Here is a 19941-nt window from a genome sequence, read left to right as displayed (position 1 = left end):
CATTCTGTAAATACCTCATTCTGTATCTACCTCATTCTGTATCTACCTCATGATGTATCTACCTCATTCTGTATCTGCCTCATTCTGCCTCATTTTGTATCTACCTCATTTTAAATCTGCCTCATTCTCTATCTGCCTCATTCTGTATCTGCCTCATTCTGCCTCATTCTGTATCTACCTCATTTTATATCTGCCTCATTCTGTATCTACCTCATTCTGTATCTACCTCATTCTGTATCTACCTTATTCTGTATCAGCCTCATTCTGTATCTGCCTCATTCTGCCTCATTCTGTATCTGCCTCATTCTGCCTCATTCTGTATCTGCCTCATTCTGTATCTGCCTCATTCTGTATATACCTCATTCTGTATCTACCTCATTCTGTATCTACCTAATTCTGTATCTACCTCATTCTGTATCTGCCTCATTCTGCCTCATTTTGTATCTACCTCATTGTGTATCTACCTCATTATGTATCTACCTCATTCTGTATCTGCCTCATTCTGTATCTACCTTATTCTGTATCTACCTCATTCTGTATCTGCCTCATTCTGCCTCATTCTGTATCTACCTCATTTTAAATCTGCCTCATTCTCTATCTGCCTCATTCTGTATCTACCTCATTCTGTATCTACCTCATTCTGTATCTACCCCATTCTGTATCTACCTAATTCTGTATCTACCTCATTCTGTATCTGCCTCATTCTGCCTCATTTTGTATCTACCTCATTTTAAATCTGCCTCATTCTCTATCTGCCTCATTCTGTATCTGCCTCATTCTGCCTCATTCTGTATCTACCTCATTTTATATCTGCCTCATTCTGTATCTACCTCATTCTGTATCTACCTCTTTCTGTATCTACCTCATTCTGTATCTACCTTATTCTGTATCTACCTCATTCTGTATCTACCTCATTCTGTATCTACCTTATTCTGTATCAGCCTCATTCTGTATCTGCCTCATTCTGCCTCATTCTGTATCTGCCTCATTCTGCCTCATTCTGTATCTGCCTCATTCTGTATCTGCCTCATTCTGTATATACCTCATTCTGTATCTACCTCATTCTGTATCTACCTAATTCTGTATCTACCTCATTCTGTATCTGCCTCATTCTGCCTCATTTTGTATCTACCTCATTTTAAATCTGCCGCATTCTCTATCTGCCTCATTCTGTATCTGCCTCATTCTGCCTCATTCTGTATCTAACTCATTTTATATCTGCCTCATTCTGTATCTACCTCATTCTGTATCTACCTCATTCTGTATCTACCTTATTCTGTATCTACCTCATTCTGTATCTACAGTGGGAAAAAAAGTATTTAGTCAGCCACCAATTGTGCAAGTTCTCCATCTTAAAAAGATGAGAGAGGCCTGTAATTTTCATCATAGGTACACGTCTGTGACACTCTGGCTCCATGGACTTTGATTATTGAGCCAGGGTTGTTCATTTTCTTTTGGGTGTATTTCTATGTTGGTTTCTAGGTGTTCATTTCTATGTTGTGGTGGTTATTATTCATGTGACTCCCAATCGGAGTAGCAGTGACAGCTGTCGGCTCGTTATCTCTGATTGGAAACCATATTTAAACTGTTGTGGTTTCACTGTGTGTTTGTGGGTTTTGTTCCATGTACAGAATTTTGTCACTGTGGACTTCACTATCGTCATTCGTTTATTTGTTTTCGTGGTTGCTTTGATTAAATAAAGTCATCATGTTCACTCAACGCCTGAGTTTGGTCCGCTTCCTCAGACATCGTGACAGAAAAACCCACCATAGAAGGACCAAGCAGCGTGTCCAGAGCAAGACAGCTGGACATGGGAGGAAGCGCCTGGTAAGGAGATCGAGAGGCTGGCGATGGCCCAGGTGGGCAAATCGTGGTCCTGGGAGGACATGCTCGGGGGCAAGGGACCTTGGGGAAGATCAAGGCCCTGGCGAGAGGAGCAACGGCGTCAGCAGGGCCATCATCGTTGGAAGGACGAGAGGCAACCCCAAAAAGTTTTTGGGGGGCACATGGCTTAGGGCGGCTGGGCAGCAGGAGGCTGCTACAGGAAGACGTGGAGAGAAGGCTATCGGATTACGGGGAGCCATTGGCGAGTAGAGGAAGGGAAGTTGTTGCTGCACGGCGTGAGAGACTGATGTGTGTTACCAGTCGTCCGCCCGTTCCTGATCCCCAGTTAAAGCCAGTGGTGTGTTTCCCAGTACGACCGGCCTGTTCCTACTCACGCATCAAGCCCACGGTGTGCGTCGCCAGCCCAGCCCGGCCTGTTCCTGCTCCACGCACAGAACCTACGGTGTGCGTCGCCAGCCCAGCCCGGCCTGTTCCTGCTCCACGCACCAAGGATCCGGTGTGCGTCGACAGCCCTGCCCGGCCTGTTCCTGCTCCACGCACCAAGGATACGGTGTGCGTCGACAGCCCTGCCCGGCCTGTTCCTGCTCCACGCACCAAGCCCACGGTGTGCGTCGCCAGCCCAGCCCGGCCTGTTCCTGCTCCACGCACAGAACCTACGGTGTGCGTCGCCAGCCCAGCCCGGCCTGTTCCTGCTCCACGCACCGATACGGTGTGCGTCGACAGCCCTGCCCGGCCTGTTCCTGCTCCACGCACCAACTGACGGTCGCGTCGCCAGCCGGTCCCGGCCTGTTCCTGCCACCGCACCAAGTCTCGGTGCGCGTCGCCAGCCCGGTCCGGCCTGTTCCTTCTCCCGCACTAGCCCTGAGATCGTGTCCTCAGCCCGTACCTCCAGTTCCGGCACTACGCGCCAGGCCTAGTGCGCCTCACGGCCGAGTCTCCTCTGCGGCGCCTGACTGCCCGTCTGCCACGGCGCCTGGAACTGCCCGTCTGCCCAACGGCGCCTGAACTGCCCGTCTGCCCAACGGCACCTGGACTGCCCCGTCTGCCCAACGGCGCCTGAACTGCCCGTCTGCCCAACGGCGCTCGAACTGCCCCGTCTGCCCAACGGGCGCTAAAGCCGCCCGTCTGTACTGAACCTGCAAAGCCACCCCGTCTGCCATGAGCCTTCGAGCCGTCCGCCAGACCGGAGCCGCTAGAGCCTTCCGCCGACAGGAGCCGCTAGAGCCTTCCGCCAGACAGGATCAGCCAGAGCCTTCCAGCCAGACAGGATCAGCCAGAGCCTTCCGCCAGACAGGATCAGCCAGAGCCTTCCGCCAGACAGGATCAGCCAGAGCCTTCCGCCAGACAGGATCAGCCAGAGCCTTCCCGCCAGACAGGATCAGCCAGATCCGTCAGCCAGCCATGAGCAGCCAGATCCGTCAGCCAAAGCCATGAGCAGCCAGGTCCGTCAGCCAGCCGGCGAGCAGCCAGATCCGTCAGCCAGCCGCGAGCAGCCAGATCCGTCAGCCAGCCATGAGCCGTCCAGCCAGGATCCGCCAGAGCCGTCCGGCCAGGAGTCCGCCAGAGCCGTCCAGCAAGGGATCCGCCAGAGCCGTCCAGCCAGGATCCGCCAGAGCCAGCCAGCCAGGAGATCCGCCATTCCAGTCGGTGCTGCCCCTTGTCGGTGCTACCCCTTAGTCGGTGCTGCCCCTTAGCCGGTGCTTCCCCTGTCGGTGCTGCCCCTGAGTCCGGTGATGCCTCTTAGTCCAGTGCTGCCCCTTAATCCTGTGGGGTTTAGTTGGGGGGTGGTCATTTGGAGGAGGCTACGTGAAGCGGGTAGTGACTATGGTGGGGTGGGACCACGACCAGTGCCAGAGCCGCCACCATGGACAGACGCCCACCCAGACCCTCCCCTAGACTGTATGCTGGTGCGCCGAGTTCGCACCTTTAGGGGTACTATGACACTCTGGCTCCATGGACTTTGATTATTGAGCCGGGGTTGTTCATTTTCTTTTGGGTGTATTTCTATGTTGGTTTCTAGGTGTTCATTTCTATGTTGTGGTGGTTATTATTCATGTGACTCCCAATCGGAGGTAGCAGTGACAGCTGTCGGCTCGTTATCTCTGATTGGGAGCCATATTTAAACTGTTGTGGTTTCACTGTGTGTTTGTGGGTTTTTGTTCCATGTACAGTATTTTGTCACTGTGGACTTCACTATCGTCATTCGTTTATTTGTTTTCGTGGTTGCTTTGATTAAATAAAGTCATCATGTTCACTCAACGCGCTGCGTATTGGTCCGCTTCCTCAGACGATCGTGACAACGTCAACTATGACAGACAAATTGAGAAATAAAATCCAGAAAATCACATTGTAGGATTTTTAATTAATTTATCTGCAAATTATGGTGGAAAATAAGTATTTGGTCAACTACAAACAAGCAAGATTTCTGGCTCTCACAGACCTGTAACTTCTTCTTTAAGAGGCTCCTCTGTCCTCCACTCGTTACCTGTATTAATGGCACCTGTTTGAACTTGTTATCAGTATGAAAGACACCTGTCCACAACCTCAAACAGTCACACTCCAAACTCCACTATGGCCAAGACCAAAGAGCTATCAAAGGACACCAGAAACAAAATTGTAGACCTGCACCAGGCTGGGAAGACCCTGAATCTGCAATAGGTAAGCAGCTTGGTTTGAAAAAATCAACTGTGGGAGCAATTATTAGGAATTGGAAGACATACAAGACCACTGATAATCTCCCTCGATCTGGGGCTCCACGCAAAGATCTCACCTTGTGGGGTCAAAATGATCACAAGAACGGTGAGCAAAAATCCCAGAATCACACGGGGGACCTAGTGAATGACCTGCAGAGAGCTGGGACCAAAAGTAACAAAGCCTACCATCAGTAACACACTACCCGCCAGGGACTCAAATCCTGCAGGTGCCAGACGTGTCCCGCTTAAGCCAGTACATGTCCAGGCCCCGTCTGAAGTTTGCTAGAGTGCATTTGGATGATCCAGAAGAGGATTGGGGAGAATGTCATATGGTCAGATGAAACCAAAATATAACTTTTGGTAAAAAACTCAACTCGTCGTGTTTGGAGGACAAAAGAATGCTGAGTTGCATCCAAAGAACACCATACCTACTGTGAAGCATGGGGGTGGAAACAACATGCTTTGGGGCTGTTTTTCTGCAAAGGGACCAGGACTGACTGATCCGTGTAAAGGAAAGAATGAATGGGGCCATGTATCATGAGATTTTGAGTGAAAACCTCCTTCCATCAGCAAGGGCATTGAAGATGAAACGTGGGTCTTTCAGCATGACAATGATCCCAAACACACCGCCCGGGCAACAGGAGTGGCTTCGTAAGAAGCATTTCAAGGTCCTAGAGTGGCCTAGCCAGTCTCCAGATCTCAACCCCATAGAAAATCTTTGGAGGGAGTTGAAAGTCCGTGTTGCTCAGCGACAGCCCCAAAACATCACTGCTCTAGAGGAGATCTGCATGGAGGAATGGGCCAAAATACCAGCAACAGTGTGTGAAAACCTTGTGAAGACTTACAGAAAACGTTTGACCTGTGTCATTGCCAACTACCTCATTCTGTATCTACCTCATTCTGTATCTACCTCATTCTGTATCTACCTCATTCTGTATCAACCTCATTCTGTATCTGCCTCATTCTGTCTCATTATGTATCTGCCTCATTCAAAACTGTTCGCTGCTCTGGCACCCCAATGGTGGAACAAGCTCCCTCATGACGCCAGGACAGCGGAGTCACTCACCACCTTCCGGAGACATTTGAAACCCCACCTCTTTAAGGAATACCTGGGATAGGATAAAGTAATCCTTCCAAAAAAAAAAAAAAAATTGTAAAGTGGTTATCCCACTGGCTATAGGGTGAATGCACCAATTTGTAAGTCGCTCTGGATAAGAGCGTCTGCTAAATGACGTAAATGTAAATGTAAATGTACCTCATTATGTATATACATCACACTTTATCTGCCTCATTCTACTTAATTCTGTATCTACCTCATTCTACCACATTCTGTATCTGCCTCATTCTATCTAATTCTGTATCTATCTCATTCTGTATCTACCTCATTATGTATCTACCTCATTATGTATCTGCCTCATTCTACCTCCTTCTGTATCTGCCTCATTCTACCTCCTTCTGTATCTGCCTCATTCTACCTCATTCTGTATCTACCTCGTTCTGTATCTGCCTCATTCTACCTCATTCTGTATCTGCCTCATTCTGTATCTACCTCATTCTGTATCTCCCTCATTCTACCTCATTCTGTATCTGCCTCATTCTGTATCTACCTCATTATGTATCTACCTCATTCTGTATCTACCTCATTATGTATCTACCTCATTATGTATCTACTTCATTCTGTATCTACTTCATTCTGTAAATACCTCGTTCTGTATCTTCCTCATTCTACCTCATTCTGTATCTACCTCATTCTGTATCTACCTCATTGTGTATCTGCCTTATTCTACCTCGTTCTGTATCTTCCTCATTCTGCCTCATTCTGTATCTACCTCATTCTGTATCTGCCTCATTCTACCTCATTCTGTATCTGCCTCATTCTGTATCTACCTCATTATGTATCTACCTCATTCTGTATCTACCTCATTATGTATCTACCTCATTATGTATCTACCTCATTATGTATCTACTTCATTATGTATCTACTTCATTCTATATCTGCCTAATTCTGTATCTGCCTCATTCTGTATCTGCCTCATTCTGTATCTGCCTCATTGTTTATCTGCCTCATTGTGTATCTGCCTCATTGTGTATCTACCTCATTCTACCTAATCCTGTATCTATCTCATTCTACCTCAGTCTGTATCTATCTCATTCTACCTCAGTCTGTATCTATCTCATTCTACCTCAGTCTGTATCTACCTCATTCTACCTCAGTCTGTATCTACCTCATTCTACCTAATTCTGTATCTATCTCATTCTACCTCAGTCTGTATCTACCTCATTCTACCTCAGTCTGTATCTACCTCATTCTACCTCAGTCTGTATCTACCTCATTCTACCTCAGTCTGTATCTACCTCATTCTACCTCAGTCTGTATCTACCTCATTCTACCTCAGTCTGTATCTACCTCATTCTACCTCAGTCTGTATCTACCTCATTCTACCTCAGTCTGTTTCAATCTCATTCTACCTCAGTCTGTATCTATCTCATTCTACCTCAGTCTGTATCTATCTCAGTCTGTGTCTGCATGCAGAAATGCAACAACTTCACAAAGAGGCAGAACGGATTAGGATTACCTTGTCTGGAGCTGTTGGTGGGAAATGGTAAGGGTTAGGGGTCAGGGTTAGTGTAAATGTACCTTGGTTGGAGGGTTAGTGATAGGGCTAGGGGAAGGGTTAGTGTGACTGTACCTTGATTGGAGCTGTTGGAAAGGAAGCGGTCAGACTTCTTGAGGGTTCTGAAGTGGACCTTCTTGCTGGCCTGACTCTCTCCATACAGACCAATGGACTGGACCTGGATAATGTAGTCTGTCTCCTCGTCCAGATCCACAGAACACAGGCCCTGCTGGTGGTGTTCACCTCCCTGATGAAGGCGCTGGGTGTGGCCCTGCTGTCTCTGAAAGTATAGGACAGAGATATAGGGTATTCATGTAAATCAAATCCAATTTTAATTGTCACATGATTCGTAAACAACAGTGAAATGCTGACTGACGGGTCATTTTACAACAATGCAGAGTTAAAGATAAAGGAAGAAAATTAACAATAAAAATAGAAATAGTGACACGAGGAATAAATACACTGTGAATAACGAATAACAATAACAAGTAAAAAATAACATGGCTATATACAGGAAGTACCAGGTAATAACATGGCTATATACAGGAAGTACCAGGTAATAACATGGTTATAATCAGGTACCAGGTAATAACATGGTTATATACAGGAAGTACCAGGTAATAACATGGCTATATACAGGAAGTACCAGGTTAACATGGTTATAAACAGGAAGTACCAGGTATATAACATGGTTATATACAGGAAGTACCAGGTAATAACATGGCTATATACAGGAAGTACCAGGTAATAACATGGTTATAAACAGGAAGTACCAGGTAATAACATGGTTATATACAGGAAGTACCAGGTAATAACATGGCTATATACAGGAAGTACCAGGTAATAACATGGTTATAAACAGGAAGTACCAGGTAATAACATGGTTATATACAGGAATACCAGGTAATAACATGGCTATATACAGGAGTACCAGTACTGAGACGTGTGCAGGGTCGCGGTAATTGAGGTAGCTATGTACATATAGGTAGGGGTAAAGTGACTAGGCAACAGGATAGATATTAGACAGTAGCAGCAGTATACTGTAGGTAGGGGTAAAGTGACTAGACAACAGGATAGATAATAGACAGTAGCAGCAGTATACTGTAGGTAGGGGTAAAGTGACTAGGCAACAGGATAGATAATAGACAGTAGCAGCGGTATACTGTAGGTAGGGGGTAAAGTGACTAGCAACAGGATAGATAATAGACAGTAGCAGCAGTATACTGTAGGTAGGGGGTAAAGTGACTAGACAACAGGATAGATAATAGACAGTAGCAGCAGTATACTGTAGGTAGGATAAGTGACTGAGACAACATGATAGATAATAGACAGTAGCAGCAGTATACTGTAGGTAGGGGTAAAGTGACTAGGCAACAGGATAGATAATAGACAGTAGCAGCAGTATACTGTAGGTAGGGGTAAAGTGACTAGTCAACAGGATAGATAATAGACAGTAGCAGCAGTATACCGTAGGTAGGGGTAAAGTGACTAGACAACAGGATAGATAATAGACTGTGCTGTAGCGTGATGTCAAAAGTCCGTCTGTGTTTTTTATTTTTTATTATTTAACCAGCTGTTACAACAAATTCTTATTTACAATCGGCCTACCCCGGCCACGACGCTGGGCCAATTGTGCGCCGCCCTATGGGACTCCCAATCACGGCCGGTTGTGATACAGCCTGGAATCGAACCAGGGAGTCTGTAGTGACGCCTCAAGCACTGAGATGCAGTGCCTTAGACCGCTGCGCCACTCGGTCTGTAGTGACGCCTCAAGCACTGAGATGCAGTGCCTTAGACCGCTGCGCCACTCGGGAGTGTGTGTGTGTGTGAGAGTGTCGTCTGTATTCATGTGTGCGCACGTTATGTGTGTGTGGGCGTATGTAGTGTAGATGTGTGTGTTGGGGTGTCAGTGTAAGTATGTGCCAGCGTGTGTGCATAGAGTCAGTGCAAGAGAGTGAGTTCAAAAAAGGGTAAATGCAGGTAGTCTGGGTGGCCATTTGATTAGCTATTTAGCAGTCTTGTTTAGCTGTTCAGGGTCCTGCTGGTTGGTACACTGGTACCGTTTGCCGTGTGGTAGCAGAGACAACTGTCTATGGCTTGGGTGGCTGGAGTCTTTGACAATTATTTAGCCCTTCCTCTGACACCGCCTGGTATAGTGGTCCTGGATGGCAGGGAGCTTGGCCTTCCTCTGACACTGCCTGGTATAGAGGTCCTGGATGGCAGGGAGCTCGGCCTTCCTCTGACACTGCCTGGTATAGAGGTCCTGGATGGCAGGGAGCTCGGCCTTCCTCTGACACCGCCTGGTATAGAGGTCCTGGATGGCAGGGAGCTCAGCCCCAGTGATGTACTGGGCCGTACTCACCACCCTCTGTAGCACCTTGCGGTCAGATGCCTTGCAGTTGCCGTAACAAGGCGGTGATGCAGCCAGTCAAGATACACTCAGTCAAGCTGTAGAACTTTTTGAGGATCTGAGGGCCCATGTCAAATATTTTCAGCCTCCTGAGGGGGAAGAGGTGCTGTCTTGCCCTCTTCACAACTATGTGGGTGCGTGTGGACCTTGTTAATTCCTTAGTGATGTAGACACAGAGGAACTTGAAGATCTCGACCCGCTCCACTACAGCCCCATCTATGTGGATGGGGGCGTGCTTGCCCCTCCGTTTCCTGTAGTTCAAGATCAGCTCGTTTGTCTTTTTGACGTTGAGGGAGAGGCTGATGTTCTGGCACCACACTGCCAGGTCTCTGACTTCCTCCCTAGAGGCTGACTCATTGTCATCGGTGATCAGTCCTACCACCGTTGTGTATTCAGCAAACTTGATGATGGTGTTGGAGTCGTGCACGGCACCCAGTCTTACAGCCCTGTGGGGCCCTCGAGTTGATGGTCAGCGTGGCAGATGTGTTGTTGCCTACCCTCACCGCCTGGGGGCGGCCCGTCAGGAAGTCCTGGATCCAGTTGCAAAGGGAGGTGTTTAGTCCCAGGGTCCTGAGCTTGGTGATGAGCTTGGAGGGGACTATACTGTTGAATGCTGAGCTGTAGTCAATGAACAGCATTCTTACATAGGTATTCCTTTTGTCCAGGGCAGTGTTAAGTGCGATAGAGATAGTATCATCTGTGGAACTGTTGGGGAGGTATGCAGGGTGGAGTGGGTCCAGGGTGTCTGGGATGATGCTGTTGATGTGAGCCGTGACCAGCCTTTCAAAGGATTTTATGGCTATAGATGTGAGCGCTACGGGGCGATAGTCATTTAAACAAGTTACCTTGGATTTCTTGGGCATGGGGGCTATGGTGGTCTGCTTGAAACAAGTTGGTATTACAGACCGTGTCAGGAATAGTTTGAAAATGGATGTGAAGACACTTGCCAGCTGGTCAGTGCATGCTCTGAGTACGCATCCTGGTTTCCATTTTGCCTGCGACCTTGCGAATGTTAACCTGTTTCAAAGCTCTTACCTCACAATGGCTACGGAGAGCGAGATCACACAACTGGTGCTCTCATGCATGGTTCCAGTGTTGCTTGCCTCGAGCGAGCATAGAAGGCATTTAGCCCGTCTGGTAGGCGCGCGTCGCTGGGCAGCTCGCAGCTGTGTTTCCCTTTGTAATCCGTGATAGTTTGTAAGCCCTGCTACATCCATCGAAAGGCGTCAGAGCCGGCTTAGTATGATTCGATCTTAGTCCTATATTGGCCTTTGCCTGTTTGATGTCTCGTCGGGGTCCTAGCGGGATTTCTTATAAGCGTCGGATTAGCGTCCTGCTCCTTGAAAGCAGCAGCTCTGGCCTTTAGCTCGTGCGGATGCTGCCTGTAATCCATGGCTTCTGGTTGGGTACGTACAGTCACTCTGGGAAGACGTCGTCAATGTACTTATTAATTAAATAGATCACTGATGTGGGAAACTCCTCAATGCTATCGGTGGAATCCCAGAACATATTCCAATCTGTGCTAGCAAAACAGTCCTGTAGTTTGAATCCGCTTCATCGAACCACTTCCGTATTGAGCATGTCACTGGTACTTCCTGTTTGAGTTTCTGCTTCTAAGCAGGAAGCAGGAGGATAGAGTTATGGTCTGATTTGCCAAAGGGAGGGCGAGGGAGAGCTTTGTATGCATTTCTGTGTGTGGAATAAAGGTGATCTAGAGATTTGTCACCTCTAGTGGCACAGGTGACGTGCTGTTAAAAAATGAGGTGAAATAGATTTCAGTTTCCCTGCATTAAAATCACCGGCCACGACCGCCTCAATGTGCATTTTTCTTGTTTCCTTGTGGCCCAATACAGCTCGTTGAGTGCGGTCTTGTGCCAGCATCGGGTTGTTGTGGTAAATAGACAGCTACGAAAAATATAGATGAAAACTGATATTAAGGGGTATTGTATGTAGGCCAGTGACAAAACATCTACATTTAATCCATTTCAAATTCAGGCTGTAACACAGCAAAATGTAGAAAAATCAAGAGGTGTGAATACTTTCTAAAGCACTGTATATGGCTGGATGGAGGGTTGATCCCACAGCACACAGGCCATACTGGTGGTGTTCATCTCCCTGATGAAGGGTTCGGTTTGGCCCTGCTGCTTCTGAGCTATAGAACAGAGTTATAGGATATTTATTATTATATATTATAAAAACAAAGGGCCCTAACCCTACCTCTGAGGTAGGACAGAGCTCAAATCAAATCAACGTTTATCTGTCGCGGACACAGTTTATCAGATGTTATAGCGGGTGCAGCGAAATGCTTGTGTTAGTAGCTCCTAACAGTGTGTCACATATACGCCGGGAGTCAGGAAGCAGGTGCAGAAGGTGAGTTTAATAATGAAGAATGCAGATAAACAAAACATGAGAAGCGTACAGAACGTGAATGAAAACAAACCAATACTGCCTGAAGACTGAGGCTACTGAGGGCTAAATAAAGGGAAGGTCATCAAGGTGATGGTGAAGTCCAGGTGTGGGCAATGATGGAGAGCAGGTGTGTGTAATGATGGAGAGCAGGTGTGTGTAATGATGGTTACCAGGTGTGGGTAATGATGGGGAACAGGTGTGTGTAATGATGGGGACCAGGTGTGGGCAATGATGGAGAGCAGGTGTGTGTAATGATGGTTACCAGGTGTGTGTAATGATGGTTACCAGGTGTGGGTAATGATAGAGAGCAGGTGTGGGTAATGATGGAGAACAGGTGTGTGTAATGATGGAGAGCAGGTGTGTGTAATGATGGAGAGCAGGTGTGTGTAATGATGGAGAACAGGTGTGTGTAATGATGGAGAACAGGTGTGTGTAATGATGGAGAACAGGTGTGTGTAATGATGGAGAGCAGGTGTGTGTAATGATGGAGAACAGGTGTGTGTAATGATGGAGAGCAGGTGTGTGTAATGATGGAGAGCAGGTGTGGGTAATGATGGAGAGCAGGTGTGTGTAATGATGGAGAGCAGGTGTGGGTAATGATGGTTACCAGGTGTGTGTAATGATGGGGAGCAGGTGTGTGTGTAATGATGGAGAACAGGTGTGGGTAATGATGGTTACCAGGTGTGTGTAATGATGGGGAGCAGGTGTGTGTAATGATGGAGAGCAGGTGTGGGTAATGATGGGGAGCAGGTGTGTGTAATGATGGGGAGCAGGTGTGTGTGTAATGATGGAGAACAGGTGTGTGTAATGATGGAGAGCAGGTGTGGGTAATGATGGAGAACAGGTGTGTGTAATGATGGGGAGCAGGTGTGTGTGTAATGATGGAGAGCAGGTGTGGGTAATGATGGTTACCAGGTGTGTGTAATGATGGTTACCAGGTGTGTGTAATGATGGAGAGCAGGTGTGTGTAATGATGGGGAGCAGGTGTGTGTAATGATGGAGAACAGGTGTGTGTAATGATGGGGAGCAGGTGTGTGTGTAATGATGGAGAGCAGGTGTGTGTAATGATGGAGAGCAGGTGTGGGTAATGATGGGGAGCAGGTGTGGGTAATGATGGAGAACAGGTGTGGGTAATGATGGAGAGCAGGTGTGTGTAATGATGGAGAGCAGGTGTGGGTAATGATGGAGAACAGGTGTGGGTAATGATGGGGATTAGGTGTGGGTAATGATGGAGAACAGGTGTGTGTAATGATGGGGAGCAGGTGTGTGTGTAATGATGGAGAACAGGTGTGTGTAATGATGGAGAGCAGGTGTGTGTAATGATGGAGAACAGGTGTGTGTAATGATGGAGAACAGGTGTGTGTAATGATGGAGAGCAGGTGTGGGTAATGATGGAGAACAGGTGTGGGTAATGATGGAGAGCAGGTGTGTGTAATGATGGAGAACAGGTGTGGGTAATGATGGAGAGCAGGTGTGTGTAATGATGGAGAGCAGGTGTGGGTAATGATGGAGAACAGGTGTGGGTAATGATGGGGAGCAGGTGTGGGTGTAATGATGGGGAGCAGGTGTGTGTGTAATGATGGAGAGCAGGTGTGGGTAATGATGGAGAGCAGGTGTGTGTAATGATGGAGAGCAGGTGTGGGTAATGATGGGGAGCAGGTGTGGGTAATGATGGAGAACAGGTGTGTGTAATGATGGGGAGCAGGTGTGGGTAATGATGGAGAGTAGGTGTGGGTAATGATGGAGAACAGGTGTGTGTAATGATGGGGAGCAGGTGTGTGTGTAATGATGGGGAGCAGGTGTGTGTGTAATGATGGAGAGCAGGTGTGTGTAATGATGGAGAGCAGGTGTGGGTAATGATGGAGAACAGGTGTGGGTAATGATGGAGAACAGGTGTGGGTAATGATGGGGAGCAGGTGTGGGTAATGATGGAGAGCAGGTGTGGGTAATGAAGATTGCCAGTGGTTAGTAGAACGGCGACGTCTAGTGCTGGAGCTGGGGACTAGGCGTGACACAGTGCAGTAAAAATGGAAACAAGAAATCAGGTATAAATGAGTATAAAATATATACAAAATATATATTGGGTATAAATGAGTATAAAATATATAAATATATATATCGGGTATAAATGGGTTTAAAATATATCAGTATAAAATATATCAAAATATATATCATGTATAAACTGGTATAAAATATATGAGTATTAAATATACATAAAAATTATATTGGTTATAAAATATATGAGTATAAAATATAAAAAAAATATATATATATTGGGTATAACAAAGATATAGGGTATACATGGATTTATTGGGAATAAAGTTTTGAGTTGAAGAGTTGAGTTGAGTGAAAATGATGCCTCAGACTTTTCTCAGAAACAGCTTGAAATTGGATGGTGTGACCTTGAAAATGTAAATTATACTCCCAGAATCCAAAATGCATGCCCTGTCCAACTCCCTGCTCTCTTTCTGCCCTCCCTGCTCCCTACTCGGCTTTGGACCAGATGTCTTGCGTTCACTGGTTTTATTGCCGAGCCTAACAGAGGACAGAGCAATCTGGCCACCCCTCAGAGCCTGGATCCTCTCTAGGTTTTCTTCCTAGGTTCCTGGCTTTCTAGGGAGTTTTTCCCTAGCCACCGTGCTTCTACATCTGCATTGCTTGCTGTTTGGGGTTTTAGGCTGCGTTTCTGTATAAGCACTTTGTGACATCTGTTGATGTAAAAAGGCCTTTATAAATACGTTTGATTTGAATTCTATTTGATAAAGGAACTCTACATTTACGTTTACATTTAGCAGACGCTCTTATCCAGAGCGACTTACAGGAGCAATTAGGGTTAAGTGCCTTGCTCAAGGGCACATCTCTACAGCTATTTTAAACAATGAATAATGCACACACACCAACCAATTACCAGAGCTGTTCCTGGGATGAGTTCTATAATGAAAAGCCTTAGCTGTTTAGTTGTCACACAGAGCTCACTTGCTTCATAATTCATTGGAATTTTTATAAAACCTAAACAGGCAGGAGGCTGTATACAGTGGGGAAAAAAAGTATTTAGTCAGCCACCAATTGTGCAAGTTCTCCCACTTAAAAAGATGAGAGAGGCCTGTAACTTTCATCATAGGTACACGTCAACTATGACAGACAAAATGAGGAAAAAATATCCAGAAAATCACATTGTAGGATTTTTAATGAATTTATTTGCAAATTATGGTGGAAAATAAGTATTTGGTCAATAACAAAAGTTTCTCAATACTTTGTTATATACCCTTTGTTGGCAATGACACAGGTCAAACGTTTTCTGTAAGTCTTCACAAGGTTTTCACACACTGTTGCTGTTATTTTGGCCCATTTGTCCATGCAGATCTCCTCTAGAGCAGTGATGTTTTGGGGCTGTCGCTGGGCAACACAGACTTTCAACTCCCTCCAAAGATTTTCTATGGGGTTGAGATCTGGAGACTGGCTAGGCCACTCCAGGACCTTGAAATGCTTCTTACGAAGCCACTCCTTCGTTGCCCGGGCGGTGTGTTTGGGATCATTGTCATGCTGAAAGACCCAGCCACGTTTCATCTTCAATGCCCTTGCTGATGGAAGGAGGTTTTCACTCAAAATCTCACGATACATGGCCCCATTCATTATTTCCTTTACAGGGATCAGTCGTCCTGGTCCCTTTGCAGAAAAACAGCCCCAAAGCATGATGTTTCCACCCCCATGCTTCACAGTAGGTATGGTGTTCTTTGGATGCAACTCAGCATTCTTTGTCCTCCAAACACGACGAGTTGAGTTTTTACCAAAAAGTTATATTTTGGTTTCATCTGACCATATGTGTCACAGTTCCCTCAGCCAGAACCCAAAAGCAGACCAGGACAAGGAGAGTTGAACGAAGGTGAGGGTTTATTGGATACGACAAAAAGGTGCAGTATAATCCAGGGACAGAGCGGGCGGCGTGGTTGAGTAGTTGGGGGTGCAGTCTGGGTCCAGTGATGGCTCGGCAGCCGCCGACCATCAGGCAGAGGTGGAGTGAAGGTTCCGGACGTGTGACTGCAGGTGGAACAAAAACGGAGGTAAGAACACAAAACTCAACAAAGTACAAAATAACAAAACTCACGCAAGATACTCTTAAACTGATACACAGTACACCTACTGTTCATGGCTAACGATCCGGCAGGAACTGGATGTTGGGCCAGAGCCCAAGAAAGGTGCTGATTAGGCCCAGGTGTGCAGATTGCTAACAGGAATCAGGTGCGGAAACCAGAGCGCTCCCGGAGCGTTCCCGAACCCTCGGGAAACTGGAGACTACGACCAGACCCCGACTCAGACAGCCGGGATCGTTACAGTACCCCCCTCCGACGAAACGCCACCGGGCGGACTCCCGGAGCGCCAGGATGGAGGCGGTAAAGTCCCTGATGAGATCCGCATCTAGGACCTGTCGCCGCGAATCCAACTCCTCTCCCTCCGGACCATACCCCTCCCAGTCCACGAGATACTGGAAACCCCGGCCCCGCCGTCTGGCATCCATAATGCGACGCACCGTGTAGGCAGGACCACCTCCGATCATCCGAGGAGGAGGAGGAGGAGGCGGAGGAGGCAACAGAGGACTGAGGAAGACAGGCTTGAGGCAGGAGACATGAAAAGTGGGATGGACTCTGAGCGTCCTCGGTAGTTTGAGTCGCACGGCCACTGGATTGATCACCTTCTCCACCACAAACGGACCAATAAACTTCGGTAACAACTTCCTAGACTCAGTCCGTAACGGAAGATCCCGTGTGGCCAACCAAACCCTATCTCCGATGGTATAGGTGGGAGCGGGGATCCGGCGACGATCGCCTGGAGCTGATACCGGTCCGAACCTCTAAGGAGTGCCTTTCTGGCCCGATGCCAGGTCCGGTGGCAACGCCGAATATGGGCCTGAACAGAAGGCACTGAGAGCTCCTTCTCCTGAGAAGGGAACAGGGGAGGTTGGTAGCCATACAGGCACTGGAAGGGGAGACATCCCAGTGGCCGATGTAGGGGAGAGTATTGTGGGCATACTCAACCCAAGGCAACTGAGAGGCCCAGGAGGTGGGGTTGGAAGAGACCAGACAGCGTAGCGTGGATTCCATCTTCTGGTTGGCTCTCTCCGCCTGACCATTGGATTGGGGGTGAAAACCAGATGTGAGACTGACTGTAGCTCCAATGGCCAAACAGAAGGACTTCCAGACAGCAGAGGTAAACTGAGGGCCACGGTCGGAAAACGATATCACTGGGCAACCCGTGGACCCTGAAAACCTCCCTAACCAGGATCTCGGACGTCTCCGAGGCAGAGGGAAGCTTGGCAATAGGCACAAAGTGGGCGAACTTGCTGAATCTGTCCACGATAGTCAGAACGACCGTGTTCCCCTCAGAAGCGGGCAACCCCGTGACGAAGTCCAGGGCCAGATGCGACCATGGACGCGGGGAATAGGAAGGGGATGAAGTAGTCCAGAGCTGGGCCGATTGGTACTCTTATTCTGCGCACACACTGGACAGGCAGCAACAAAACCCCGAGTATCCTCGGCCATGGCAGGCCACCAAAAACGTCTGCGAAGAAACGCCATCGTCCGAGCCACGCCGGGGTGACAAGCCATCTTGCTGGCGTGGGACCATTTGAGGACAGCAGGACGAACCGACTCAGGCACAAACAACCGACCGGGTGGACCGTTACCGGGACCGGGCTGAGTCCGAAGGGCCGCCAGCACCTCCTCCTCAATCTTCCACATCACTGCTCCCACGACGCAGTGCCGGGGAGAATAGTCTCGGTCTTGGACCCACTCTCCTCCGTCTTGGAGAACATCCGGGACAAGGCGTCCGCCTTGCCGTTCTTAGATCCAGGTCGGAACGTCAGGGCAAACTTGAATCGTCCGAAAAACAACGCCCACCTGGCCTGGCCGGGGAGTTGAGACGTTTAGCCGATTGCACGTAAGCAAGATTCTTGTGGTCAGTCCAGACAATAACGGTTGCTCCGCCCCCTCCAACCAGTGGCGCCACTCCTCCAAGGCAAGTTTCACCGCGAGAAGCTCCCGGTTACCCACATCGTAATTCCTCTCCGCAGGCGAAAGGCGCGAGTAGTAGGCGCAGGGATGGAGTTTACTGTCCGTGGAGCATCGCTGCGACAGGATGGCGCCAACTCCCACATCAGACGCGTCCACTTCAACGACGAACTGACGGGCCGTGTCCGGTTGAGAGAGAATCGGTGCGTTGGTGAATCGCCTCTTCAAATCCAGAAACGCTCGATCCGCCTCCGGATTCCACTTGAAGGTCCTGATGCTGGAAGTCAAGGCAGTTAATGGAGCGGCCACACGGCTGTAATCCCGGATGAATCTGCGGTAGAAATTCGCAAACCCCAAAAATCTCTGGAGCTGCAATCTCGTACCGGGCTGGGCCCATTCCAGAACCGCTCTAACCTTCTCCTGGTCCATCCTAATCTCACCCCTGGAGATGATGTACCCGAGAAAGGATGTCGTGTGGCGTAAACTTCGCACTTCTCGGCCTTCACGAACAGGCGATTCTCCAATAATCGCTGCAGAACCTGCCGGACATGCTGGACGTGGTCGGAAGGTTCCTTCGAGAAGATCAGAATGTCATCCAGGTAAACAAACACGAAGAGACCGATCATATCTCTCAGGACGTCGTTCACCATACTCTGGAATACCGCTGGAGCATTGGTCAGTCCAAACGGCATCACCTGATACTCGAAGTGCCCCATCGGTGTATTGAAACCCGTCAACCACTCGTCCCCCTCTCTGATCCGGACCAGGTGATACGCATTGCGTAGGTCTAACTTGGTGAACACCGTAGCACCCTGTAAGGAGTCGAAGGCAGAACTCATCAAGGGCAGGGGATACTTGTTCTTGACCGTGATGTCATTCCAACCCCCGATAATCAATACACGGTCGAAGAGAGCCATCCTTCTTTCCCACAAAGAAGAATCCTGCCCCAGGGGTGATGACGAGGAACGAACGAGACCAGCAGCTAGGGACTCCCTTGATGTAGGTCTCCAACGCCTCACGTTCAGGTCGGGAGATACTGTATAACCTTCCCTTGGGGTAGACAGCTCCAGGAACCAGGTTGATGGCACAATCATATGGTCGGTGGGGAGGAAGTGACAGAGCCCTCTGCTTACTGAAAACTTCCCCAAATCGTGATATGTCTCGGGAACCAGGGACAAATCTGGGGGTTTAGCCTCAATCACCTGACTGGGAACCGAATGGGGGCAGGCAGTCTTGAGACAGTTAGCATGACAATCAAGGCTCCAACTCGTTACCTTGCCCGTCGCCCAATCGAACGTGGGATTGTGTTCCTTCAGCCAGGGGTATCCAAGGACCAGAGGAACATGGGAAGACGGCAGAATGAAAAATGAAATCATCTCCGAATGATTCCCCGACAACCGCATCTTAACCGGTTCAGTCCTCATTCGTGATACGTGCCAGACTACTGCCGTTCAGAGTGGTCGCTTCAATGGCTTCCGGCAATTGCTCCTTGGAAAGCCCCAGCTGTTCCACCAACTCGGCATCAAGAAAGCTTCCATCGGCACCTGAATCGATAAAAGCGTTAAGCGCTAAGCTCTGATTCCTGTTCACAAGGGTAGCCGGAAGCGGGGTCTGACAGAGGTACTGAGAGGTTGGAAACTGGCTCGCTAAAAGTCCTCCCAACTTTAGCGAGCCGGGCAGTTGACGACCGCCGGGAACAAGTGGAGATGTAATGTCCCGAGCGACCACAGTAGAGGCAGCAGTTGGTCTTACGTCTAGGTTGACGCTCCTCCTTGGTTAACCCGTGCCGCCCCACTTGCATGGGTTCAGAATCGGGAGAGAGGTCCTCTCTACTAATCCTTAGTGGTGGAGAATGATCGACGTGTTCTGGTCCACCACCCGATCCGACTGGGAACTGAGAAGCTGATCGATTGGACGGACCCCCATTGCTTCTCCCTCCTTCGCTCTCGGACTCGATTATCCAC

At 48.4% G+C, this 19941-nt stretch overlaps 1 protein-coding gene across 1 annotated transcript in view; it reads right to left on the bottom strand.

The window, feature by feature from the left end:
• Positions 1-7228: 7228 nt before the first annotated feature.
• LOC123487986 (fibronectin type III domain-containing protein 4-like) overlaps positions 7229-19941 on the bottom strand; it is a gene marked incomplete at its 3' end in the record, with an annotated part of 51657 nt that continues 38944 nt past the window's right edge. The window contains exons 3-4 of the mRNA XM_045218993.1: positions 11643-11710; positions 7229-7365 (exon numbers count right to left, since the gene is read on the bottom strand). Of these exons, the coding sequence (XP_045074928.1) occupies positions 7229-7365; positions 11643-11710 (205 nt within the window). The remainder of the gene's footprint in view (positions 7366-11642; positions 11711-19941) is intronic.

The sequence above is a fragment of the Coregonus clupeaformis genome, unplaced genomic scaffold (assembly GCF_020615455.1).
Source record: "Coregonus clupeaformis isolate EN_2021a unplaced genomic scaffold, ASM2061545v1 scaf1961, whole genome shotgun sequence".
Taxonomy (NCBI): domain Eukaryota; kingdom Metazoa; phylum Chordata; class Actinopteri; order Salmoniformes; family Salmonidae; genus Coregonus; species Coregonus clupeaformis.
The sequence above is the reverse complement of the archived record's forward strand: the minus strand, read 5'-3'. Positions and strand labels throughout refer to the sequence as shown.